This window comes from Fukomys damarensis, unplaced genomic scaffold (assembly GCF_012274545.1).
Source record: "Fukomys damarensis isolate Sample0158 unplaced genomic scaffold, DMR_v1.0_HiC HiC_scaffold_9, whole genome shotgun sequence".
Lineage (NCBI taxonomy): Eukaryota > Metazoa > Chordata > Mammalia > Rodentia > Bathyergidae > Fukomys > Fukomys damarensis.
This window is the reverse complement of record NW_022900921.1, coordinates 40213322-40240791: the sequence shown is the minus strand read 5'-3', so window position 1 is coordinate 40240791 and position 27470 is coordinate 40213322. Positions and strand designations below refer to the sequence as shown.

Here is a 27470-nt window from a genome sequence, read left to right as displayed (position 1 = left end):
CTTGGAGGAGACAGCCCGAGAAGTGGCTGTGCAGCTGTGTTGGAGGGGGCAGCTGGCAATGCCCATGCCCTTTCTTTCCTTTTGGGGCTTCAGTAGGAGCCAGGGTTGTGTGTAGGGAAGGACAAGCCTGCTCCTGGCCTAAGTGCACCAGTCACTGACATCTAAACCTGGGAAAACACTATTCTACTGCTGCTGGCCTCTACCTTCAGGGCTGGTGTCATCTGTGTAGAAAGGGTCCTGGGAGCTCATCCTGTGACACTCAGCCAGCTCCTGAGGGTATGACTCAAGCCATCTGTGGTGTGGTCCTGGGCTTCCACAGATGTTCTTTGGCCTGGGTTGAACTCAGTGAGGCAGGGAAGAGTTGGAGAAAACTTCCTAAAATCTACCTAGTGGCATGCCAATTGTCCCCTCTCCCTCGGTCCCCTTGTGAACTCTGGGGTCAAGTGTCATCTCCTTGTGTGACTGAGGCAGCAAGGGTGTGTGACCTGTCCAAGGACTTGGGGCTGGGGGTGGCAGGTTGAAGGCTCTGAGCTGCTGATCTGCTGGCCCTCGAGAAGGGTCAGATTTGGGGAAAGAGAGGGATAGGAGGGGATCACAGGGCCAGGTACAGGGCCTTGGAATAATGACAGTGAGGAACTGTCAGAGAGGCCAGTGTGCACCAGAGAAAGATACTAACACTGCAGAGGGAGGGACCCAGCCTAGGCACAGGAGCTTGGAGACTGCTGGTCTGTTGTTGGGAGAAAGGGGCAAAAGGACTAGAGGGAGGCTGGGTCTCAAGGATGGCTCAGTGAGGTGGGTCAAAGAGACAGCTTTATGGGAGGGATGTGGTAAGTGCCAGCCACTTGGGGACATGAGCAAAGAAGCAGAGATTTGGCTTGGAGAGCTTGGCGGCTGGGGAGTGGCAGTGACACAGAAAGGGGGTCATGCTGGCAATGGTTGGATCCACCTGGGAGCCCAATGGTGTGGATTGGACATACGGGGAGCTCAAGGCAACTTGAACAGGGTGTGATGTCTTCAGAACAACTGAAAACGCCACAGTGGACATTGATGCATGGGCAGTTAGGGGAAGAAATGTGCAGGCACCACAGAGAAAGGACTGGGGTCAAAAATAAACTGAGCAGGAAGTGCTCTGATTTCCACAACCTGTGTCAAGATCCTGTGTTAGAGCATAAGCTTTACCAAATCAAAAAACCACCTTTAAAAAGAGATGTAAAGAAAACCTAGACCAGAATTAGTAATTATTCTTTATTCATCCTCAACTGATAGTCAGAAGTCAGTGTGTCATCACAGCAGTCAGGCAGCAGCAAAAGTCCAGACTAGAGGAGCTGGTGAGAGGGAGTGCTTGCCTCCATGCTCTGTCCTGGAGTCGGGGGGTTGGAATGGGTGGAGTGCATGCACTGTGAACTCTATAGGGCTTGTGTTCTTATCCTACAGGCTTCTGTGGAACCCCTTTTATGGGCAAATTTAATTTATAAAAATTAAATGGAATATTCTATGTGCTATGATTTAAATGTGGCCCCTCCAAAATTCACATGTTGTTTATGTGATGCTATTTAGAGGTGGGACCTTGAAGAGATGATTAGGCTCCTTCCTCCCAGTGAGATAATGACACTGATGAAAGAGGCTTCATGTAGTCTTCAGTTCGCTGGCCCTTCAGTCTCCTGCTGCCAGACCACATGTTGGTGGATTGGTCCTGGGCTTCCAGTCTCCTCACCTGTGAGAAACTAATTTCCTTTTGAAATGGCCCAGCCTGTGATATTCTGCTATCACAGCATAAATGGGCTAAGGTTCTTTGTAATTAACATCGGCTCTAGCCAGCTGAAGACTGGGTGTGTGTCTATAGGAGACATCGTGTCAAGCTACACATCAATCCTACTGGCCCTGAGCACACTTGGATCAGATATGGGCAATTATTTAGATGTAGAAGAAAGAATCCACTCAAGATACAATTGACTACTCATAACTGTCACAATCAAAACAGTCTAAAGAATTGTATTTTTTTTAAAAGAATTGTATTTTATAGGTAACACTAAAAACTACAAAGAAATTACCCAGTGTTTTCTTGATGAAAATTTATTAATGTAATTCTCTTTCAAATATCTGTAATTGTTGACATAGCATTCAGATATTTGGAGGGTCAAAACAGGAACAGGGCTGTGCCTTGGGCCTGAGGGGCTGTTTGGCTGAGAATCTGCGGAGGTGGGGAAGGACCGGGGTGCTCACTGGCTCTGTGTGATGGGACAGGCCAGCCTGTGGTGTTCAAGTGGAGACTCTGCTTTGTTCTACTCGAAGGTGAGGTCTGGGACTGTCCGCAGCGGAAGGGCAGTGAGGGGTCATAGCAAGTAAAGAGTACCAAGTTGAGTCTAGCAATGATGTCAACACAGTAAAAGTTTTAATCCCTGTCAAAGAAGAGGACTTAACTCTGAGGGTGGTGGGGAAACATGGGCCATATTAAAGAGTGAAGTAATTTAGTCAAGACAGCGTTTGGGAAAGGCAGTCTGTTTCAGTGCTTAGTTAGGCTTTGATGTGGGCTTAGCCACAGAGAGAGAAAAGGGGAGGGTAGTTTATGGGAATTGTCTAGATGAGCAATTTTAGGGCTTTCCTGGCAATTCCAGTGGATCGTTAAAGCACCTTTGGGTAAAGCTTGAGGCAACACCTGGGCCCTAGCACATGGACACTCCGAGAGGAGAGTTACAGCCTTGGAAGTAACAGTGAAGATGGAGAAGGTTAGCACTGCCAAATGGAATGTACAAAGGCAGGCAGGATGCCCTCCACAGAGTCACAGCAATGGGGACAGAGGAAAGTCTCTGGGGCACAGGGTGGACCAAGTGGTGATTGAACCCAGGATCTCTGATTTATTGTAGTCTTCCCAGCTGACCGGGTGGAGAAGTCGCTCTGGGCCCTGTGCCGCACAGGGAGCAGGTAGGCAGCTCTTCCCTGTCACCAAAAAAGGAGGGCCATCGTGCCCTTACCTCTGTCCCAACCACAGGGTTCTCCTGCCCACCCAGCAGACAGCTCGGAGTCTGAGGGAGGCTGCTCAGCGTTTCTGCTTCTTCCCTCACAGTTTCTTCAGAACTGACCTCCCTGGCAGTGAGGAGCTGTCCCGACCAGAGGACCAGGCTGTGTTAATGAAGGTAGGTTATCAGATAAAGTGCTTATTTCCTTGCAGCCTCCAAGCATTTTTACTGCCCTGAGGAGAGTTCCCTTTTTACAAGCGGGAGTAAATTTATCATGTCTGAATTCCGTGCTCCGTGGGGAGGTGCCTGTCACCCGCAGGTGGGGAGGGTTGCTGGTTAATGAGCACAGCCGCAGTCCTCGGAGTGCGGAAGTGACAGGAAAGTGCGGGGAATCTACTTAATTCTCCAGGGGGCTTGGTTGGTTCCATTTAAACTTATATGACAGTCTTGATTCTTTTAGCAGATTTATGAGGCTTGGCCAAATTCCATGTCTCCCGCTATACTTTTTAATTAAGACAAAGGAGTTCACACATGCAGAGTCTGCCACACCCTCACATTTGTTACCGTAGGGAATGCTGTACAAATGAGACTGATCATATTAACCACAGGGATGAGCTACTTATGTCATAGGTCCCTTGTCCAGAGGTAGAAGATAAACTCCCTTTCTTCTCAGTAGCAATTATTTTATTTCCTTCTGAACGACACAAGCTGAGGCATGGAGTATCCCACACTGAGGTTGGGCATTTAGGGGAGCTAAGAGCATGGAAAAACCTGGCAAGCAGCCAGCACAAACTTGACTAAAACTTCATCTTCAGCACCAGAAAACTGCTAGCAGTAGATCACAGAGGTGAACACACACACACACACACACACACACACACACACACTTCTCCACTGATGACTAAGACTCCTGTTTTCACCTAGAAACTGTACAGGCTGACCTTGAGACACAGGCGTTTCCATGATGTCACTTCCACCGGCACCATCAGGAAACCGCGTGTACCAGGAATCGCTTTTCTTTACCTAAATGCCAGTTTCTTTACCACGTGACCTCTGACCTGAGAAATGGGTAGAAAAACAAGGTTCTGCTATAAGGGATTTTCAACTCATTTGCCTAAGGTGTGATATTTTTGGTCTACCCCTTTTTTAAAGCTTTCGGTGATGTTAATTTTATAATAAAGGAAGGCTGCTAATTCCCAGTGATTTCACCTAGAAACTGTACAGGCTGACCTTGAGACACAGGCGTTTCCATGATGTCACTTCCACCGGCACCATCAGGAAACCGCGTGTACCAGGAATCGCTTTTCTTTACCTAAATGCCAGTTTCTTTACCACGTGACCTCTGACCTGAGAAATGGGTAGAAAAACAAGGTTCTGCTATAAGGGATTTTCAACTCATTTGCCTAAGGTGTGATATTTTTGGTCTACCCCTTTTTTAAAGCTTTCGGTGATGTTAATTTTATAATAAAGGAAGGCTGCTAATTCCCAGTGTGGGGCTCCTCTGCGACCCTGGATTCATCAGTGCTGGGTGTGTAGTACTCCAGTTTGTCAGACAGAGATCCTGCCACAGGAGATCTTGCAGTCCCACATTTCCCACAGTGAGCTCTCTGTTCCCTGCCCTGGGCTCTGTTTCCAAAGGTGATTTCTTCCCAGGACAGGATGTCTATCTTTAACCTTGAAGCAGCCTCAGAGAAGCCCCTGACACCTGCTTCTTTATCTCCACTCTCTATTCAAGGAGAGGAGGATGCAGGGACTTTGGCCCTGTGTTCCACCCTGTCCAACACTTTCTTCTACCCATGCTCCTTCATACACCTCTGCTGCCTTCTTCCTCTGCCCATCACAACCCATTTTCAGACAGTGAAACCCCTGTGTTTCCCCTGGCCCTATGGAGAGCCCCCCACCCTGGAGGTTACATGGGCATCTCAGAGGCAGCCTGGAGCACCTGCTCAGGAGCCCACACCTCCTGTCTCTAGCTGTCCCTGTGCTCACCCAGCTTGGGACATGGTGGTCCTTCACAGAGTTCCTTCTTATTGTGTGAGTGGGTAGAAACAGAAGCTTCCCAAAGCCCCCAACTCCTCTCACAGTCTTACTTGATGTCTCTCATGCTGTACCTGGCTGGCTTCTCTAGTACTTGGTTAGAAACAATCCATTTGGACTTGGGAGAAGAAAGCTCAGCTGGCCCAGGAAGTCCTGGAATATGCACATCATCTGGTGTTTTGTGCTTCCCTGTTGGTTTTTGCTGACCGCGTGACCACAGTAACCGAGGATGGCATCTGTGGGTGTTTTCACAATATTTGCAGATATTTGAACAGGCACCATCAAAGAAGTTTCACTGATCACAAATGTGTGCTCTGTTCATATGTACTGAAACTATTTCATGACTTTTTTCAGGAGATTGAGGTTTTTTTAATGTCACCTAGGTGAGGCCACCGTGTGGGTGTGACTCTGGCACAAAGGTTCTTTGTAGATGTGTGTGTGAGAGAACTCAGGGTGACAGTAGATCATTTTGAAGACAGTCATCTTGCTGTCCGTTGTACATTTGCTCCAGTGCACCTCACAGATTATCTGCAGTGAATTTACATGTTTAACTCAAGCACACGAAAACTTGGTAAAAGCAAAAACAGATCTGGGCCACATATGATTTTTAACAATTATAGTTTGCAGCCATATGTGGTCAAAGCTAATTGAGACCGGAGGACTCATCTTGTCTCTGATCTCTCTGTCAGTGCTCTATATAGGAGTCATCAAGCAGAAGGAAGAGATGAACACAGAGCTAAGCAGATTGCTAAGCAAGGGCGGTTGCCCCCGGAAAGGCAGAAATTGTAAGACTGTGGAGATGGCAGAGACTAGAGCCCTCCTCTGATGACCAGGGTGGGCAGGAGAAGGAAGAGGTGGCTCACCACTGTCACACTGCTAGTCAACGGGCAGAAAACTAGAGCCAGAGAGCAGGGTCTCCAGGCCCTCTGGCTGGCTTCTCCCCAGGGAACCACATGGATAGGAGAATTTGGATATATCCCTGTCCAGGCCTGCTTGTCAGTCACCACGGTTCTGAAGGTGTGTAAGACAACAGTGGTTGCTTCTCTGGGACTCAGTTTTGCCATTGGCCAGCAGTCAAGGCTGGTACTGATTGAAAGTTTTCCCCACCACTACAGGCAGCTAGAAAAGAGATTCTAAAGGGCGAGAATATCACTGTTTATGAGGGGCTGTCTTCCAGTAAGATTTCACTACTATTTGAACTGTAGAAAATGCTTAGATCCATAAGTTACTTATTTGGCCTGATTTACTTTTTTTATTTTTATTTTTGTCTCCATGCTTAGCTGTTTCTTTTCTTTTTCAGTACTCGGGATTGAACCTAGGGCCTTTGCACTGAGCTACATCACCAGCCCTTTTTTGCATTTTTTACTGAGTCTCATTAAGTTGCTAAAATGCCCAGGCTGGGCTCAAACTTGCCATCCTCTACCTCAGCCTCCCAGAGTGCTGGGATAACAGGCCTTTGCCACCAAGTCTGGGTGCGTAGCTGTTTCTTTACTCCTTCATAGCCCTGCTTGCAATTCATCTTTTTGGTCCTTTGTGGTCACTGGAACGCCAGCTCCTGCTTGGCTCCACCTGTCACTCACTCCCTATGATTTCTGAGTCCCTCCCAAACTCCAGCCTGACACCCTAGCAAGTTCAGCGAGTCTGCACCTCAGTGTCTCTGTCCTCCCTCCAGTACCTGGCCCAGCCCTCACGACCCTGGCCTGAGATCTGTGGGGTAGACCCCCATGTGCCCCCTCCTCATTTGCAACATCTTGAAAGTCTTCTCCTTCCATCCCAGAGAAAAGCACCAGGGATGGATCTGGTGGACACTACCAGGAGCCCGACTATGATCCTGTCTAGGTCATTTTTATCCCACAGCCTAGTGCTCTCTTGTGATAAAAGATGAACACATGACCCCAAAGACCCTTCTGGCATCCATGCTCTGAAACATAGGGTGAGATATTGTGGACGAATGAACGCCATTCTAAGTGTGCTTCAGAGTGGAGCAACCTGCCCTCTCCCTCCTGTCCCTCTCCAGGATCTACCAGCTAATTCAGGAGCCCCGTGTCCTTTCCAGGCTCCTCTCCTGCCTAACTCCTCTCTTCTTTTGGAAAGGGTGAACCCAGAATTCATCACGCAAACCTGGACTTGTTTGCCAGTAAAGGCACTGCCATTAAACACGCAGCTAGGATAACAGGCACGAACTGTGGCTGTCCCAGACAGACCAAGAATTCAGCCTCTTCTTAAGTCCAAAAACCTTCCCTCCATCAAATGACTCTACTTCACCTGTCAGGCTCCTTGCTCAAGGATTGATCCAGACTCTTTGGCCCCCATTCAGGATTGTTGCTTCTGAAAATCCACCTCCTTTTTAGGATGGCAGTTGTTGGGAACATTGATTTCTTGGTGCCAATCTGTACTTGGACTATCAATTTCCATACTGAATAGAAATGCTTGCATCTCCTCATTTTGTTCTTGCACACCTGGGAATTTCTTACACATCTGGCAGCAGCAGCTGCTTCCAATTTGGGTAGGAGACAACAGCCCAGCCAGGGTCCTCATTAGTTCTATAGTTCCTGTGGCCATCACTTCCTGCAGGGCCCCCCTGGGTCCCCTGGGTTAGCTGGAAAAGTGAGTAGGATGCTAGGAACAGTGGCCCTTCCTGGTAAGCACTGCTTTGCTAGGTCGGGAGATAGGTGCCAGTGTGGAAGGGGCTTTGGCCCTGAGTTATCCTTGTAGCAACACACACAGCAGAATAGGATTGGCTTGGAGCAAGCCTTCCCCACCCCAGCGACCTTGATTGAGGGCCCAGAATGATCCCAGTGCCACAGCCCCACAGTTGGCTCTGCTCAGCCCTACTGCCAAGGACTCTGCCCAGAGGCTCCGGAGAGTGAACTGAAGCCTCCCTGTCCATGGGATCTGCTATACTGGCTATAGGAAACAGTGACAGAAATCAAGCTGCCTGTGAAAAGAAGAAATAAAGCAGCCAGGGGGCTTGTTTATCACTAGGCCTAGCATCTCACTCCCCATCCTGCAAGCCTGGGGCAGGGGCAGGAACACTGAGAAACAGCAATACTGCTCCAGCCTCATCTTTGGCCCAGAGGGGTTTGCCTGGTGGCCTGAGACATGCAGACATTTCCCCATCTGCTGTCCCCTCAGTGGTATACACAGAGCCTGCTGGAGTTGGTGGGCACAGTTGACAGGAGCTGCAGCCTAAGTGGAGAAACCTGAGGGGTGGAGTGGGGTGAGCAGGGCCGAAGGCTTCCTTAGTGTTTCTTACCACCTGCAAGTATGAATGTAGCCCCAGATGCCTGGAGGAAACTGGGCAGATGTAGAAGGACCCCAGGCCTCCCTCCCACTCATCCTCTAGTCACCATAGTCTGGTCAGATGCGACCATTTTTCTCTAACCATGTTCTAAGAAATCAGACACCCATGGATTCTTCTTAAAGCCCCAAATCTCTGAGTGACCATCACCTAACCCTGGAGTCCTCCAAATTTACCAAATTCTTCTCCCCAGAGAGAAACATTTTCTCCTAGCCTGATGGAATCCTTTCAGGAATGAGGGCATTCACAGGAAAACAATGACCATACCTTAACGTGGGGAAGGCGGTACTAAGCAGAAAGGGAATTTTCCACATGACCGCTCCACTGCCTCACCCCTCGCAGAAGGTTCAGAAGCACCCAGCGCGCTGGTTGTCTAGTGTTTCTTAAATTGTCATTGTCACAAAGATTCTTTCTGCTTCACTTCTCCCAAAGTTCTCCTCTGTCCCCTCCCCCCATGTTGCTTGGCCAAGGAACAGTAATTGAGCCATTCAGGATGCAGGAGGACCAGGGTCCCCAACATCCACACAGGCGCCCTTTGTCTGCTTTTGTGCTTGGAGAAGGCCTCTGCTGCCTGCCTTTGGTTCCCAGAGGGTGCTCACCACGGCAACCAAATCTCTAAGTAGGGCTCACAGGGGACTGTCCCGGCCTTACAGGCGGCTGGCAGCAGCAATTTGAGCATGTCAAGTGGGCGAGGTGGGTTTTTCCCTCTTTCCTGCATTCTAACTGCTCTTTCTTCCTTTTCTCAACATGTGTAGGTGGTAGCTAGTTTGAGCACCAGACCTAGCAGTCAATGGTCAATTGCAAGCACCTCCCTTCACACTCAAGGCACACTATCATGTCCTTCTCTCTAAAGGTACCCTTGGCATGCCTAAAAACCGCATCTTGGCCTCTTGCCTTGAGTGTCCTCCAGCCCTGCACAGCAAGGCTTCCCTCTGCCTCTCCAACTAAAGACCTTAGGGGCTGTCTCTGTGGTCACACATCCTGTATGTGCCCACCATGCCCAACACCATTAGCCAGTCATCTGAGGCTGGTCATGGGATCAGGCCTCCCACACAGAAAAGGGGTTCCCACCTGGGACTTGACTGCATTTCCAAAGGCGGTCCAGGGGGAAGAGCTGCAGTCTGTGTCTGAATGCTATTAGCACAGATCATCTAGGGCGGTAGGGGCTGCAGTGCTAAAGTCCAGCCCTGGACCACTGTTTTGTTTCTGTTAACTTTTCTGTTCCTTGTAAGCAAGAGGCATGCAGAAGGCAGTGAGTGTGTGGCTGGCGGTGTTCCTAAGAGACAGGCATTGTTCAGCAAAGGTTGGTTTAGCACCATGAGGTGCCATGTAACATTGGTCTAATACTGGGCTCATTTGAAAAATTATGTCTTGAAGCTTTTGTATTTAATAAAAGCAAGGTGTTACCTGTGACATGGACATCAAGTTTTAAACCTAAAATTCCAGCAACAAATAGTTTTCTTTCATTCCTGTAGCTTTGTGACATTGGGGCCCTCAGTCCTGGAAATCTCCCCACAAGTAACAATCCTGTGTTAAGATACTACAGGCTCAGCTCACACCACTTTGCAGAAATCTCAGTGACAATTGTTCCTTCCAGTGAAACACTGATTTTGGAAAATGATTGTTTTGCATGGAACTAACTTTCAACTCAAACATACAAACAAAGCAGTTATTTCAGTGGATGTCCACACATACCTGCTACAATCCCCCTTTTGAAATGTTTATGAGTGCCTACTATGTGTCAGGCACTACACTAGGCACTAGGGGTGCAAATATTTTTAAAACATGGCCCTTTGATGAATAGATGTGAAAAACACACCAGTCTGTCCCACTTCACAAGCACCTTGGAGTGGGCCAGATACCAAGAGGAAGGAAGTTTGGAATGCTAGGGGAGCAGTCAGCTGAGAACCCAAATCAAAGTGGATATAGGAAGAACTCTCCAGAGGAAGTAACATTTGAGCTAAATATCCACATCTCTCCAGGAAAATAAATTTAACCAACTCTGTGGGTTCCACAGTGCATATTAGTGGTGTTGACATGACAAGTTATAGGTGCACTGATGCATGCCTTGAGAATTGACTGCCAAAACAGGGCTCCCAGATGCTGACTGTCCAGGGGAGGGGTATCTAGCAGCTTCCATTCCTTCTGGGCAAGTTTTCCCATAGATGCAGTTATCTTGGAGTTATAGCTTTTGATATTCCTTCCTTGGTGTGGATACGATATGTACATGTTCCAACTCTCCAAGATAAATGTATTCATTATGTGTTGCAAACATGTACTAATTTTTAAAAAGATCAGATACTCTGAGAAGGAAGCCATCATTGACTATAACTGCTCTAGAATTTTGAGACTGGTTTCTAAGACAGAGGTTAGGGTTAGAGAGGGAGCAAGGTGGTGGAGGATTAGGTGAAGAAAGGCAGAGAGGTTTCAAGTCTTGCACCAAAATATCTGCTCAGCTATTGGAGAATCTGCACTAAGTCTAGCTCTAGCACAAAGCTTTCCTACCAAGAGAAATGGGCCAATGTTGTCCCAGAAGAAATGCCATCAGGAGTAAGCTCTAAGGAGCCTGATCACAGATGGCAGCAGTGTGTGCGGACATGCACCTGTCTGCCCCTTGACACTCATTGTCAAATGTCTAAATTAACATTAAATTGGAGAAACAACTAGGAATCCGATATCCTTGTGTTTAGAAATGCAGCCAGCTATTAGCTACCCTGATGATGGAGGTCACAGTCCTCCTCTGAAGATTCCTGCCCAAGCATGTCTGGCATGGAGCTGTGACTCCCTGAACACTCTGTCTCCTATTTTCTCCACGCACACCTCTAGGGGCAGATTTCACTTCAGGTTGATTTAGAAGCTAAGAGAGGAAATCACTTGAGACAAAATTAGAAGGATTTGGTAAAGAGCAAAATTTGGTCCTGGGACACTAAAGTTAGTGGGAGGAGAGAGTAAAACCTGGCAAATACTTGTCAGTTCTCCATTTAAATAGAGATCAAGATACTGAAGCAACCAGAAGACAGCGCATTTTGTACTCACCCAGAGTATGGGAGAGTTCCATCAAAGGTTTCTGTGTAGTGGGTATAGAGAGATACATATTTCCAGAAAACATTGAAGGGGACTTTAGCACTACATTTGTATGCTGGATGGGATTAGGAAGGCAGTGAACGTCAGCATCCCACAAGAAGGCAGCTCTCCTGACACAATTGACATCAACACCCTGCTATGAGATTTGACAATATCTGCTCTCTGCACCTGCCTAACCCTTCCTCTTGCCCTTACTAAATTCTAACTGCTTAATTTTAGTTTATTTCACAACATTAAAATTTCTATTGGAAAAATAAAACCACTCTGGATACCAACTATAAGATACTATAACTATAAGATAGGGAAAGAAAAAGATGGGTTAGGTCTTGTCTTTTCTTCTCCCAGAACCCCAAAAAATGACTGGCATACAGTAAGTTAGAAGGGAAGGAGAAAGAAAAAGATATGATTAGTTCTGGGTTAAATGCCAGCAATATGGTCAACATAAAGACACCAGTCAACCAATCACTACTTCTCAGGGTTTCCTGATGCAGTGTTTCCACATTTAGGAAAACCTTCACACTTTTTTGTCATCCACACTATAAAAGGACAAAATGGGAGTGAGACAACTTGATGAGCTCCTTCCCAGGTAGTAATGGCAATGAAAAAATAAGACATAACTGGAATATAAGCCCTTGCTGGTCATTACCATGGAGATGGCCAGTGTCATTCAGAAAATTATACCTCCTATTCTTTTGTTCAGTGACTACTCTGCATTGGCAGGTAAGGCAAGGGTATACTAATTGAGGCTGGCATTTTTGATCTCCAGTTTTCAAGGCTGATTATTTTTCAGTTAGGTCTTATTTGGGAGGAAAACATAGAAATGACCTACTGGTACTCATGTGATTAATATGTTACATTGTGAAAACATTTTCCCAGAAAAGATAACATTAACTATTAGCATCACATCTAATTATATAAGTAAGATAAACCTGTTATTTAAAGTGACAAATACTCAGATTGGGTAAAGAATGAAATTCAACTATATACAATGAAAATAAATAGATAATTAAATAAATGTGAATGCATCTTTAAAAAAAAAGAAATTCAACTACATAATTTTTACAAAAAAGTAGGCTTCTTTCCTAGAAAGATGAAGTAGACATATTCATTTCTGTTGTTTTGGATAAGCGCACCTGAAAACCCTGGACATTATATATAAAACAAATATAATAAGATTCTAAAAGATAGAGATTAGAAGGTAGGCAGCTAGTATCCTCAGGAACCAAGGAGCTCTCTGGATTTTTATATATCTCAAACATCTCAGAGTTGCTGAAGAAGTTGGTGACCTGGAAAAGGCTACTATACACAACAAGAGAAGAAAGAGGAGAAAGATAAGAAGGAGAGGGAAAAAGAGGATGAGGATGGTGAAAAAGAAGGGAGCAATGGAGAAGGGAAAGGAAAAGGAAAAGTGAGGAGGAGGAGGAGGAGGAGGAGGAGGAGGAGGAAAAAGAGAACTAAAAGAAGAGGAAGAAAGGAAGAGTGGCAGCTACCTATTCTAGTCAAAGGGCCAAGAAAGGGCCTACAAAGATAGTCTTTCAGAAAATAATTGTTATACTCTAGAAAAGCACCACAGAAAAATCTGTGGCCCCACCTTTAACTGCCAGTGAAAACCAGGTGGGAAATGCAGACTTCCATGATCATCAGACAAACCCTACCAATGATATTTTGTCAAAGGTCTAGTAAGGAGCTGGGATTTTTATTTTCAGTTTGCATTAAACTCCTCCTTACAGTATCTTTGGAGAACACATGCAGAGCTTGAATTTCTCATTCTACCCAGCAGTTAAAAGTATAACTCCCACCCCATCCTACCCACCTTGATGGTGATAGAGAAGGCAAAACACAGATAGATCATCCCTACCCTCTGGTAATGAAGCCACACATCCCTAAGTAGTGTTAGTAGAGGCCATATGCTTCTTTCCCACATGGTTGTCACGAGGTATTGCAGTGGATGCCTGCTTGTCCCAATGAAGCAATATCAGAAGATAAGATTTAAATAAGATACACAATCTCATCCTAGATTATCCAAAATGTGCAAGTTGCAACCAAAAATCACTCATAATTTTGAGAACTAGGAAAATCTCAAATTGAATGGAAAGTTGAACAACAAATATCAAAACACTGAAATGCCAATGGCATGACCTGAAGGAGATTTTAGAGCAGGCAGTATAAAAATGCTTTAGTGAATAATTATCACCATGTAAAGGTACAAGATCCCAATAGTGAATGTAACTGTACTGTATACCTAAAATGTATCAATAAACTAATAAAAGAGAAAAAAAAATTTATGACCATGCCTGAAACAAATAAAACAATAGTGCGTATCACCAATGAAATAATCTCAGAAGGCCTGCATGCCACCAGCCCCAGTGAGGAAGGTGAGATTTGGGAAGGCCATTCTGGGATCTGCTATCCCTCTGGCCTGCTTGGGCCCATTTGGCAGGACCAGGTAGCCACACCCTCCCCTGCCTCCTCTGCCACCAGCTCCAGCAAGGAAGGTTGCCACATGGGCACCCCTGAAACACCCCCCACCCCATGCTCTCAGACCTCCTGATTGGGCCAGTCCTTGGACCCACTCTGCAGATGCATAGGTGGTCATGAAGGGTATTTTTCTGAGCTCCGAACTTTGAACATCTTTAAAGAAAGGGTGGGGGAAACCTGTAGTAGAACTATTTGGAGTTCAACCCTTCAGATTGGGGAACTCAGTCTGGGCCTTGCAGCCTGAGGTCAGTCTGAGTCGTGGGGATCTGCCATTGGCTAACTGAGATCAGGGGACTTGGTTTTGCACATGGCTGTGCACGTGGTATATTATGACAGCAGAGATATAGTCTGAAAGAGGCTCTTCAAATTCATTTTTTTCTTTCTTTTCCTCATTGCACTTTGCAAATTCTTTCTTTTTTATGTCCTCTTTCTCCAACTCAGTCTCTTGCTCCACCATATTATCCCTGATCTCCCTTTCTGTTCCTGTTCCTGTCCTAACTCAGACTTCTTCTTTTATCATTTTTTCTTTTTTCTTTATGTTCTTTTCTTCTGTCATTTTACCTCACTTATGGGTCAATAATTTCAAGGGAAAGTGAGGCCCTATTACTGTTAAAGGATATATTCTTGTCCTTTTTCTTGCACTCTGTCTATCCCTTTTGAATTTAATAGTTTCTTAAAGATTGTATGGTCATTCTATGTCCTCTGGCTTCACTTGAAACCTTCTTCAATTCTTTCACTTATCTACTCTCCTCCTAACTCTGTGGAAGCCTAAATCCTAAATGGTAAGGATGCTATATTGAAAAATGTATTCACTGCAAACATATCTTAGGCTGCTTCTTGATTTTAATTTAATTCACATGATTTAAAGGTGATACATTAATGACTACCACAAGTGGTCAATTTGCAAGTTGTGCTTCTTCCTATTGTGCTGCTGATTGTATCAATTGGGATAAAGGATTGTGATTAATTTAATGAGTAGTTGTCTCTGATATTATGAAAATGAGAATGTCTATGAGTCATTAGAGTCTCAAAAGCTAAAGTGCAACTATATCAGGAAGACTTAAGTAATAACCCAGAAATTAAACCAAGGACAACCCAACAACAAAAATAAAAATGAGAAAACACTTAAGCAAGACACAAAGACAGACTTCCAGTTCACCAATGGCAAACAGTAGGGCAAATGAAGATGAAAAGTCTGATAGTGAACCAGCAGGACACCCTGAACCCATAGCACAAGAAGTAACAAAACAGATCAATCAGGCTCTAGAAAAATTTAAAACAGAAATAATTTCCCAGATAACCATAGGGATGGTGAGCAAAATGGAAGTCATGATTCAAGACTCTAGAAAGAAACTGAGAAAAAAATAGATGAGCTCAGGACCATGATAGAAGCCATGAAGGCCCAGCATAAGAAAGAAATGCAAACAATGAATGCCCAACAGAGGAAAGAAATGGAATCCATAAAACAGATTCAAACAGATATCCAGGAGATTAAACACTCCACAGAAAGTGTACGCAACAGAATAAAAGAATGCGAAGATAGACTCTCAGATATAGAAGATAAGATTGCAGTCAGTGACCATGAAAAGAGAGGTCTCTTAAAAACAGTAAGGGATCATGAGAAATTGATCCCACAACTCCTAGATGGCACAAAGAAGAATAACATAAGACTGATAGGAATCCATGAAGTAGCAGGAGAAAATACAAATGACCTAAAAAAGCTGTTCACAGAATTAATGACAGAAAACTTCCCAAACAGAAGGGAAGAATTAGACATACAGATGAGTAAGGCATATAGGACTCCAACTAGCCATGATAAAAAAAAAAAATCTACACCTATGCATATAATAATCAAGAGCCCAGAAACCCAACAGAAGAACAAAATACTACAAGCAGTAAGAGAAAAGAAACAAATCACATGCAAAGGAAAGCCCATCAGAATCACAGCAGACTTTTCTACACAAACCCTCAGGTCAAGGAGAGCCTGGAGTGAGGTATTTCAAGTCCTAAAAGAAAACAACCTCCAACCTAGACTGCTATCCTGCAAAGCTCTCTTTGAAAATGGATGGGGAAATAAGATACTTTCATGAAAAAGAACACCTGACAAACTTCATGAACACCAAACCAGCACTACAAGGAATTCTAAACAATATCCTAGAAAAAGACAATGAAGGTCACAGCACCATGAGGCCCAACAGACCAAATCAAATAGGCAAGGCAAGAAACTAAAAGGGGGGGGAGTAAAAAGAGTCAACAAAAGGCCAATAACATGACAATAATGAGTCAGCACATATCAGTTATAACCATCAATGTCAATGGCCTCAATTCACCAATCAAGAGAAATAGATTGGCAGAATGGATTAAGAAGAAAAATCCAACAATGTGTTGTATACAAGAAACACACCTAGTGCAAAAAGAAGCCCATAGACTGAAAGTGAAAGGATGGAAAACAATTCTCCATGTGACAGGAGCCCAGAAAAAAGCAGGGATGGCAATCTTATTTGCAGACAAAGTAAATTTCAAACCAAAACTGATTAAGAGGACAAACAAGGCCACCACATCCTTGTAAAGGGAACAATTCAAGAGGAAGAGATGACAATCATAAACATATATGAACCAAATATTAATGCTCCAACTATATAAAACAAATATTAAGTACTAATGCAAATATAGTGGGGGATCTAAATACCTCACTATCACAAATAGACAGATCATCTAGGCAAAAAATCAACAATGAAATACTAGAATTGAACCAAGCTTTTGAACACATGGACTTAACAGACATCTGTAGAGTGTTCCACTCCACAAAATCAGAATATACATTCTTTTTGGCTGCACTTAGGTCATTCTCCAAGATAGATCACATACTAGCTCACAGAACAGGTCTGAATAAATGCAAAAGAATTGAAGTTATCCCCTGTATATTATCAGATCATAGTTCAATCAAGCTGGAGATCAATAGCATAAGAAATAGTAGGAACTTCACAAACATGGAAATTGAGCAACACTCTCCTGAACAATCGATGGATCACAGAGGAAATTAAAGAAGAAATCAGACAGTTTTTATAAATAAACGAAAATGCCAATACAACATACAGGAATCCATGGGACACAATGAAAGCAGTTCTATGTGGAAAATTCATAGCACTGAATGTCCACACGAGGAAAACAGAGAGAGCTCAGATAAACAACCTAATGATGAATCTTAGACTCCCAGAAAAACAAGAGCAAGAAAAACCCAAAGCTCGAACAAGAGAGGAAATTATAAAGATTAGAGTAGAAATCAATGCAATGGAAACTAAGAAAATGATACAAAAAATAAATGAATCACAGAATTGGCATTTTTAAAGAATAAAGTCAATAAACCCTTAGCAAACTGTATCAAAAAAAAAGGAAAGAAAAGGCTCAGATCCATGCAATTAGGAAAGAAAAAGGTGAAGTCACAACAGATCCAACAGAAATCCAGAGGATCATGAACACCTATTTTGAGAACCTGTACTCTAATAAAATGGAAAACACAGAAGAAATGGACACATTTCTAGATACTTATGAATTACCAAAGTTAAACAAAGAAGATAAAAACATTTTAAACACCCCAATTACAAACAATGAAATTGAAAATGTAATTAAAAATTTACCAACAAAGAAAAGCCTAGGTCCTGATGGATTCACTGCTGAATTTTACAAGAAATTTAGAGAAGAACTACTGCCATTACTCCTCAAACTTTTCAGTGAAATTGAAAGGGAAGCAATACTTCCAAATTCATTCCTGGAAGCAAGTATCACTTTGATTCCCAAACCAGGGAAAGACCCAACTAAAAAAGGGAACTACAGTCCAATCTTCTTAATGAATATAGATGCAAAAATCCTTGATAAGATACTAGCAGACAGAATACAGAGGATCATCAAGAAGATCACACATCCTGACCAAGTCGGATTTATTCCAGGAATTCAAGGATGGCTCAACATACATAAGTCAATAAATGTAATACATTATATTAGAAGAGTCAAGGACAAAAACCATATGATCCTCTCAATAGATGCAGAAAAAGCATTTGACAAAATTCAACACCCATTCATGATTAAAAAAAAAACCCTGCAAAAATTGTAATAGATGGTCAACTTAATAAAGGCTATCCATGAAACACCAACAGCCAACATCATATTAAATGGCCAAAAACTGAAAACTTTCACATTAAAATCAGGAACAAGACAAGGATGCCCACTATCAACACTCCTCTTCAATATAGTTCTGGAAACATTAGCCACAGCAATTAGACAAGAGAAAGCAATTAAAGCAATAAAGATAAGAAAGGAAGAAGTTAAACTGTCATTATTTGCTGATGATATGATACTCTATATTGAAGACCCAAAAAACTCCACCAAAAGACTTCTAGACTTAATTGACACTTTTAGCAGAGTAGCTGGATACAAGGTCAACACCCCAAAATCAATGACCTTCTTGTATGCAAATAACAGACTCACTGAGAGAGAAATTAGGGAAACAATTGCTTTCACAATAGCATCCAAAAAAATGAAGTATCTAGGAATCAATCTAACGAAGCAAAAGACCTCTACACTGAAAACTACAGCACTCTGAAAAAAGAGATTGAAGAGGATATAAAAAAATGGAAAGATATCCCCTGCTCCTGGGTAGGAAGAATCAACATAGTGAAAATGGCCATACTACCAAAACTTCTATATACATTCAATGAAATGCCAATTGAAATTCCAACACTATATTTCACAGAACTAGAAAAAAATCCAAAAATTCATTTGGAACCAAAAGAGACCTAGAATAGCAAAAGCCATCCTAGGCAACAGAGACATGGTAGAGGGTAAAACAATTCCCATTGGAAACTATACTACAAAGCCACTGTGATAAAAACAGCATGGTACTGGCAAAAAACAGATCTGAGGATCAGTAGAACAGATTGGAAGACACAAAAACAACTCCAGATGTACTCAGCTATGTCATCTTTGACAAAGGAGCTGACTATCCTCAGTGGAGGAAAGATAGCCTCTTTAATAAATGGTGTTGGAAAAACTGGATCTCAACCTGCCAAAGATTAAAACTGGACCCTTATCTTTCACCATGCACTAAATTAAAATCCAAGTGGATTAAAGATCTAAATATTAAAACACTAGCCGGGCGTGGTGGTGCACTCCTGTAATCCCAGCACTCGGGAGGCTGAAGCAGAAGGATCGCTGTGAGTTTGAGACCAGGCTGGGCTACATAGTGAATTCTAGGTCAGCCTCAGCTGCATAGTGAGACCCTGTCTCAAAGAACCCCCCCCAAAAAAAAAAACCAGAAACACTAAACTTGCTGGAAGATGTTAGGCAGAGCTCTTGAAGACATTGGCATAGGAAAAGATTTTATGAACAAATCCTCTGTAACACGAGAACTAGCAGAAGGTGCCAACAACTGGGATCTCCTTTTATTAAAAAGCTTCTGCACTGCGAAAGAAACCATCAATAGAATTAAGAGACAACCTACAATGTGGGAAAATTTTTTACCAGCTGCTCCTCAGACAAAGGACTCTTATCTAGAATACATAAAGAACTCAAAACAATCAGCCCCCAAATATAAAGACCCAATTCAAAAATGGGCATCTGAAATGAACAGACATTTCTCAGACAAAGAAGTAAAAACAGCAAGTAAATATATGAAAAAATGTTCCACATCACTGGTCATTCGAAAGATGCAGATGAAAATAACACTGAGATTCCACCTCACCCCACAAAGAATGGCTGCTATCAAGAAATCAGACAATAACAAATGTTGGTGGGATTATGGGGAGAAAGGAACCCTTCTCCATTGTTGGTGGGAGTGAAGACTGGTGCAACCACTATGGAAATCAATATGGAGATACCTCAAAGAGCTTGGACTAGTTCCATTTGACCCAACCATCCTTCTACTGGGTATCTTTCTAAAAGAATTAAAAGAATCATATCACAGAGATATATGCACACCTATGTTTACAGCAGAACAGTTTGTAATAGCTAAAACTTGGAAACAGCGTATTTGCCCATCAGTTGGAAACTGGATAAAGAAGATGTGATTTTTCTATAAAATGGAATATTACTCAGCCATAAAGAATGAGAAATTAGATTCATTCATAGGAAAATTGATACATATTGAGGATATACTCCTAAGTGAAATAAATAAGTCACACAGAATCAAGACCTATTATGTAAAGGTACAAGATCCCAATGATGAATGTAACTGTATTGTATACCTAGATTGTACCAATAAACTCAATAAAAAGAAAAAAAATAAGTCACACATGTGTAAATACAAAATAGTTTCTCTGGTGTGAATAAACTACAATAGTACATAAAATCATAATGATATAATGGACATTGTGAAATAGGAAGAAAGGGTCTAAAAGTGTAGGGAAAGTAGGAAGGGTAGGGAAAGATAATAAGGGAAAAGAAAAAATATGAGAAAATGAAGAAATGGAAATGAAGTGTTTGTAAAGGGGGAGGGAGGAGGGGTGAAGGGAGGGCAGGGACAAGGGGAAAAAATGAGAACCAAGACCTGTCATGTAAAGGTACAGATCCCAATAATGAATGTAACTGTACTGTGTACCTAAAATGTACCAATAAACTTAATGAGGGAAAAAAAGAAATAGTCTCAGCAAACAAGTAGAAAATATATACAACCAAATGGAAATATTAGAAATGGAAAGTAAAAAAAAAAGTGAAATAAAAAAATCTCAATAGATGATCTCAAGAGCAGAATGGAGGAGTAGAAAGAATAAGTGAACTGGAAAATACAGTAGAAATTACTGAATCCGAACAATAGAGAAAATAGGCCAGAAAAGAAAGAATAGAACCTTAAGGGCTTATGTGACTACAATAGAAGATCTAAATTCATATCATTAGGCCTCCAAAGGAGAAGAGTAAAAAGGTAGGAATAAAATAGTATTAAAAGAAGTAATGATTTAAAAATTGTTTAGCAAAATACAAAACTACAGAATCAAGAAGCAAGTGAAAAACAGGATAAATCCAAAGATATTAACACTGATATAAATCCCAATTAAAATTCTGAAAGGTAAAGACAAAGTCCTGAATGCAGTAAGAGAAACAACACCACCTTATCCATAGAAGTAAACCAATTCAAATGATAGCAAATGTCTCATCAGAGGCCACAGATATCAGAAAGAAGTGATACAACATCTTTAAAGCATTAAGAAAAAAAAGTATTGTCAACCAGAATGCTATTTCTGGTGAAAATATCCTTTAGGAAGTAAGAGGAAATCAAGATGTTCTTAGATGAAGGAAAAATAAAATAATTAATCATCAGACTGCCTACACTAAAGGAGTGGATAAAAGTTCTCCACGCAGAAGGGACATGCTGAAAGAAAGAATCTTTGCCTCATGAGGAAGAAAGAAATGTAAAATAAACTCCATAGTAAATTCAATCAGCTTTCCTTTTCCTTTTGAATTTTATAAGTTATGCTTGACAATTAAAGATTATAACATTATCTGGTATAATTCTAAGAGAATGTAGAGAAAAAAATTGATAGTATATTGTAAATAAGGGAAGCTAATAGGATGCAAAAGGTGGTAAAGTTTTTATACTTTGCTCAAAACTGTTGATACAAGTAGACTGTGTTAAGTTATATATATATAAAATGTAATAGCTTGAGCAATTAGTAAAACTATTCAGAGAAAAGTACCACCAAGCACCATTTAGAAATTAAAATTGAATTCTAAAAAATAGTTGTCATGCACACTTAAGGAATTTTTTAAAAACCAGGAAAAATAGAACAATAAAAAAAATGAACTAGCAACCCTAAGCCCTTATGTTTCAATAATTAATTTTAAACCATCAAAATGCAACAATTTAAAGACAGTTAATTAAAAAACGTGAGCCAACATATGCTGTTTATAGGATAAGATAGGTTATTTGAAAGTGAAAGGACAAAAAACAGTATATTATTCAAACAATAATCAATAAAGAACAAGAGTGGCTATTTGACTATCAGATAGAGTAAATGTCAGAAAAAAGAAAATTTCAAGAGAGAGAGGCATTCTACAATGACAAAGGGGTCAATTTGCCAAGATGTGGAAATGCTAAATGCATAGGCTTATGCATCAAGAATGAGAGGTACAAAACATGTGAGGCAAAAACTGATAGAACTGAAAGGGGAAATGGACAAATCCGCAATCAGAGATTTACTCCCTCTTTTAACAATGGACAGAGTACCTAGACAATCAAAACATAGGTGTGAACAGGATCTAGTGGACATTTATACAACACAGTAGCCAAGAATAGCAAAATATGCTATTTTCAAGCATCTATGGGACATAAATCAAGATAGAACAAAATTTTTTAAATCTAAAAGGAAATAAAAGGTACATTTAACAGAATTAAGATTAAAATATAACATATAGAACTGATGAGTTCTATCCCTGCTACCTGAAAAAAATTAAATAAATAAAAATAAAATTGATGAAGCACAGCTAAAACAGTGCTGAGAAGGAAGTGTAGAGGTTCCACAAGGAGGAGGAGGAAGAGAAGAAGGAGAATGGGGAGGAGAAGGAGAAAGAAGGGGAAGAGGAGGAGGAGGAGAAGAAGGAGAAGAGGAAGAAGAGGAACAAAAGGAGGAGGTTGTGGAGGAGAAGGAGGAAAGAGTAAGAAGGAGAAAAATCTCTAGCTAATCACCAGAGATTCCACCTAAAGAATATAAAAATAAAGAGCAAAATAAATGCAAAGAAAGCAGAAGTAAATAAAGATCAAAAATCAATGAAATCAAAAGCAGTAAAAATAGACAAAACAATGAAACAAAGAGCTAGATCTTTTAAATGTTTGATAAAAGTGATAACTCTGTAGCAAATCTAACTAAAGAAATGAGGGAAGTCACAAGTTACCAATATCAGGAATGAAACGTAGGATGTCAGTATAGACCCTTCCCATATCAAGGTGATAGTAATGAAATACTATGAAAATTTCTACACATGTAAACGTGACAACTTATATGAACTAAACTCATTTCTTGAAAACATATTATAACAAATTATTCAACATGAAACAGATACTTGGATAATCTGAAAATTCCAGAGAAATAAAACTTCAAGCCCTGATCATTTCACTGGATAATTTTATTTAACATTTAAAAAGGAAATAACAATTCTACACAATCTTTTCCAAAAGTAGAGGAAGACAGAACACTTACCAATTGACTTTATGAAACTAGTTATCACCTGATGCCAAAATCAAAGAATAAAAAAGTAAAACTACAGACTAATGCCCTTTGAATATATTTACAAAAATCCCCAACATAATGTTAATAAAATAAATACAATTTAGAGCCGGGGGTTTAGCTCAGTAGTTCCACCGCCTGCCTCGCAAGCTCAAGGACCCGAGTTTGATCCCTGATACCCAAATAAATAGATAAATAAATACAATTTAGCAATATATAAAAATAATTATATATTATAGCCAGATATGGTTTACTACAAAGATTCAATACCCATTCTGTTTTCAAAAACACATCAAATTCTCCATATTTCCAGACAAAAGAGAAAAAAATCATATCATACCAATTTATGCAGGAAAAAAAGCATTTGACAAAATTTAACACTTATTCATAATAACTCTTAGAAAAACAGAGAGTAGAACTTCTTAAACTTGATGGAAATTATCTAAAAAGTCCTGTAACTAACATCCAACCTAGTGATGAAGACTTGAATGCTTTCTCTGTGATATTAAGAACAAGATAAGTATATATGGTCAAGCCAGTGCAATAAGCGAAAAAGCAGAAGTAAAAAGTATATCATTTTAGATAAGAAAGGACAAAAAGAAAAAGTATTTATACAGAATATGATTATGTCTATAGAAAATCCCAAGGAAGGAAGGAAGGAAGGAAGGATTGAAGGAAGGAAGGAAGAGAAATTATTTCTGGATCTAACAAGTTTACCACGGTCACAGATACAAGGTCAATATGAAAAGACTAATTGTATTTCTATATAACAGTAATGTTACTAGGACACCACAATTTTTTGAAAATCATATATAATTTCTAAAAACATAAATATCTGAATTATAGTAAATCTAACAAAACACTTGTGGGGTTTAAATGCTAAAAACTACAAAGTGCTTCTGAAACAAATCAAAATCAGTCTGTATGAATGGAGAGACATAACTATATTCATCAACAGAAAGTTTTGATGTAGTGAAGTTGTTATCACTTTCCACACTGATATACAAGTTTAACATAATTCCTGTCAAAGTCTCTGCAAGACTTTTTTCTATTTCACAATTTAAATATTTTATTAGATTTCACAGTCTGCTAAATAAAAGCAGTAATAAGATATTTCAAAACTATTATATAATTTAAGATTCATGAATTTAATTTTATAAAAAATTAGGAGCATATTCATTCTAACCTAAAAACACTGTTTGTAATGGCATGAAATACATCGATCTACTTTATATTGCTATGAACAAAATAATTCTGAAATTTATAAGTAATGGCAAAGGAGCTACAATAACTAAAACAATTTTGAAAAAGAAAGAGGTGGCAGTTTATCCAATTCCAAGACATGTAACTACAGTATCAAGACTCCAGTATAGGCAGATGCACACACAGAGATTAATGGATCAAAGAGAATGCAGTGGCAAAAGCAATTCCAATGGAAGAAAGTCTTTTCACCTGGAATAGGTGGATACCCATAGGCAAGATAAGAGAGAGAGGGGAAAAAAATAAGAATAGATGGGAACTAGGTAGTAATAAGTTGACTGGGAATCAATCCAAATTCTGGGTTAAAGGAAAAAACAGGATGAAGAGTTGGCTGGATGTGTTGCCAGGTCCTCTAGCCCCTCTGCATACAGTAGGGAAATAGTTCTGAGCTTCCCATTACTATAATAAGCAGAGGCAAATAAACTTATAAAGATAAAAGGTTTCTTTTAGTTCATAGTTTTGGAAGTTTCAGCCTATGACCTGGTAGACATAGTGCTTTTAGGCCTCTGCTGAGGGAGTAGCACATCATAGTGAGAATGTTTGGTAGAGCAAAACCATTCTCCGCATGGCCATGAAGTGGAAACAGGGGTCTAGTTTCTTAGTACCCCTTCAAGGATGCACCCCCAAACACCAGACGATCTCCTGCTAGGTCCCTCCTCTTAAAGGATCCACCACCTCTCAATGGTGCCAAGTTGGGGACCTTTGACACAGAGGTCTTCAGTGGACATTAAGTAAGTTCTCTTGCAGCTAACATGCACAGGGGTATGCAGGAGCTCCAGAGGGAGTAGTCTCAATCCTGCCTGCAAAGCCGTGCTTCCTGAATTTGCTCATTTTCACTGGACATGTAAGGTCAGTGCACCCCAGCACCATGGGGGAGAGTGGGTTTGCCAGAGTGTGGCCATCACAGGCTTCTACAACCACCTACATGATCCCCATTGTTCAGCACAAGTATTCCTCTATCAGCTTGACTCAGGATTCAGAAGCAGTGGGGCTCAGATCTCCCTTCTGTCCAAGCCTGCCCAGAATGCTGGTGAAAAGATATCTTTGGTCATCTCCGGAGATTTCTCTGTGTCTCCCTTGGGTTTGTCAGTTCTGTCACCTCACTCTGATGCGTGGTCTCCCATCAAGAGGAGCATTTCCCTGGCTGCAGAGCATGGTGGTGGGGAGAGGGCCGGCATGGGCTCTGCAGGGTCCAAGGCTTGAAAATAAACAGTCATCTCTTTCTCACCCTCCTTTCCCCAGAACCCTGAGCTACCAGGGTAAACCTGGTAACTTACACTGCCTGAACATTTCTAGTGAAGGGAGGGTTTTAAGATACCCTTTAAGGATTTTTAAAATCAGGAGACATCTCCAGGCAGTTTGGAAGATAAAGAAACTTTGATGTTGAGCAATCTCCTCAGGTGATCAAAGAAAATGACACTAAAATTGACAGACTCCGGGGTCAAGGATTTGGCTCAGAGGCACAGTGCCTGCCTGGCAAGTGTGAGGTCCTGAGTTCAATCCCCAGTAAAGAAAAAAGAAATTGACATTCCCCTCCCCTGCTTCCAGATTAAACACAAACAAGACTTGCTCACCTATGAAGCCCTGAGCTTTCACCTGGAGCAGAGGGGATAGGACAGGGGACTATGAAGATGAGAGATGAGCATTGTAAGAAATGCCCTTAGAAATCACAAAGCCAGTAATTTTTTGCTAATGCAGACAGAAATTCCTTGAGCTAGGAGATGGTGTCACTGCCCATCAATTTTACAAGGTAGTAATGCAGATCCCAAGTGGCTAAAGTCTGAGGCAGAAGGCAGAGCACTTCATCACAGTGAGAGAACTGGGTTGTTGCTGGGGGAGACAGTTCCGATCTCACACTGGCATTACCATGCATTAATAAGCTTTGTTCATCTTCTCCGACAAAAGAAAGCCATCTCTGTTCTTTTGCTTCATCTTTCAGCTTATTATGCAGCTCTAGCCGAAGGTATGGGCTGCCTGCTTGTCATAAATTGCAGCCAACCTCCCTTCTTCCTGTCATTGGTCCCAGTGGACCTAGGCTCCTGGGAACTAAGGCTCTCTGAACTCTTCAGTCCCACAAATGCCCTGCTGCGGGACCAGGCACAGTGGGGACCTCAAGATGCATGAGCTGCAGTTCCCACCTTTGTGATCATGTTCTGGTCAGGGACAAAATCACATGGCCGAGTAATCACACCAACAGACAGGGTGTGAAACAGGGGGCAACATATAGCTGTGGGAACTCAGATGGAAAGGAGCAACTTTCATTGGAGAGAGGAGGGAGGGGACTTGGACAGGGTTTCAACACAAAAACCCTCTAATCATGCTGCTGTTCAGCCTGGAGTTTGCCTTTACAAAGAACGGTGAGCAGAATGTATGAAGCTGCTGCTGGTGCAATGGTTTTGCATAACATTTTTATGAGTAGGAGTACATGCCAAAACAGTGGTGTACAGTGCATTTACAAACCAGTTACACATTTACTGTGTATTATCATTTTCAAGTGTTATGCACTCTGCATAATTGTACTCTGTATGTTTTATGCTCCTGGCAGCACAGTGGGCTTGCTTACACCAGTAGAACCACAAACACGTGAGTAATGAATTATGCCATAATGTTAGGGTGCCTGTGACATCATCAGGTGATAGGAACTTTCCAGCTCTATTGTAATTTTTGGAACCACTCTATATTTGTGGTCTGTTGTTAGCCTAACATCATCATGTAGCATATGACTTAGAGTTAAAAACACGCCTGTATTTTAAAGTTACTATAGCACACAATTATCCTGCTTACAGGTATATAGTTCTATGAATTTTGACACATACTTAGAGTCATGTAGCCATTCCCACAATCAGGATATATTAGAATTTAACCATCCTAAAAATTTCTTATGCTATAGCTTTATAATTCATCCTCTCTCCCTGTGTTTCATTCTCCATCACCATAGTTTTGTCTTTTTGAGAACATCATATTAATGGTATAATATAGTCTGTAAACTTTTGCTATTAGCTTCCTTCACTCAGCATTGTGTCTTTAAGATTTGATTAGGGCTGGGGATTTAGTGCAGTGGCTCCTCTGCCTGCCTCACAAGCTCAAGGTCCCAAGTTCGATCCCTGGTATTAAAAAAAAAAAAAAAAAAAAAAAAAATTG

The 27470-nt window shown here is 41.5% G+C and overlaps 1 protein-coding gene across 1 annotated transcript in view; it reads left to right on the top strand.

Moving 5' to 3' along the window:
* The window catches only part of Acoxl (acyl-CoA oxidase like), a 315344-nt gene that overhangs the window by 250122 nt on the left and 37752 nt on the right, over positions 1-27470 (top strand). The window contains 1 exon segment of the mRNA XM_033761482.1: positions 3065-3122. Coding sequence (XP_033617373.1) covers positions 3065-3122 — 58 coding nt within the window.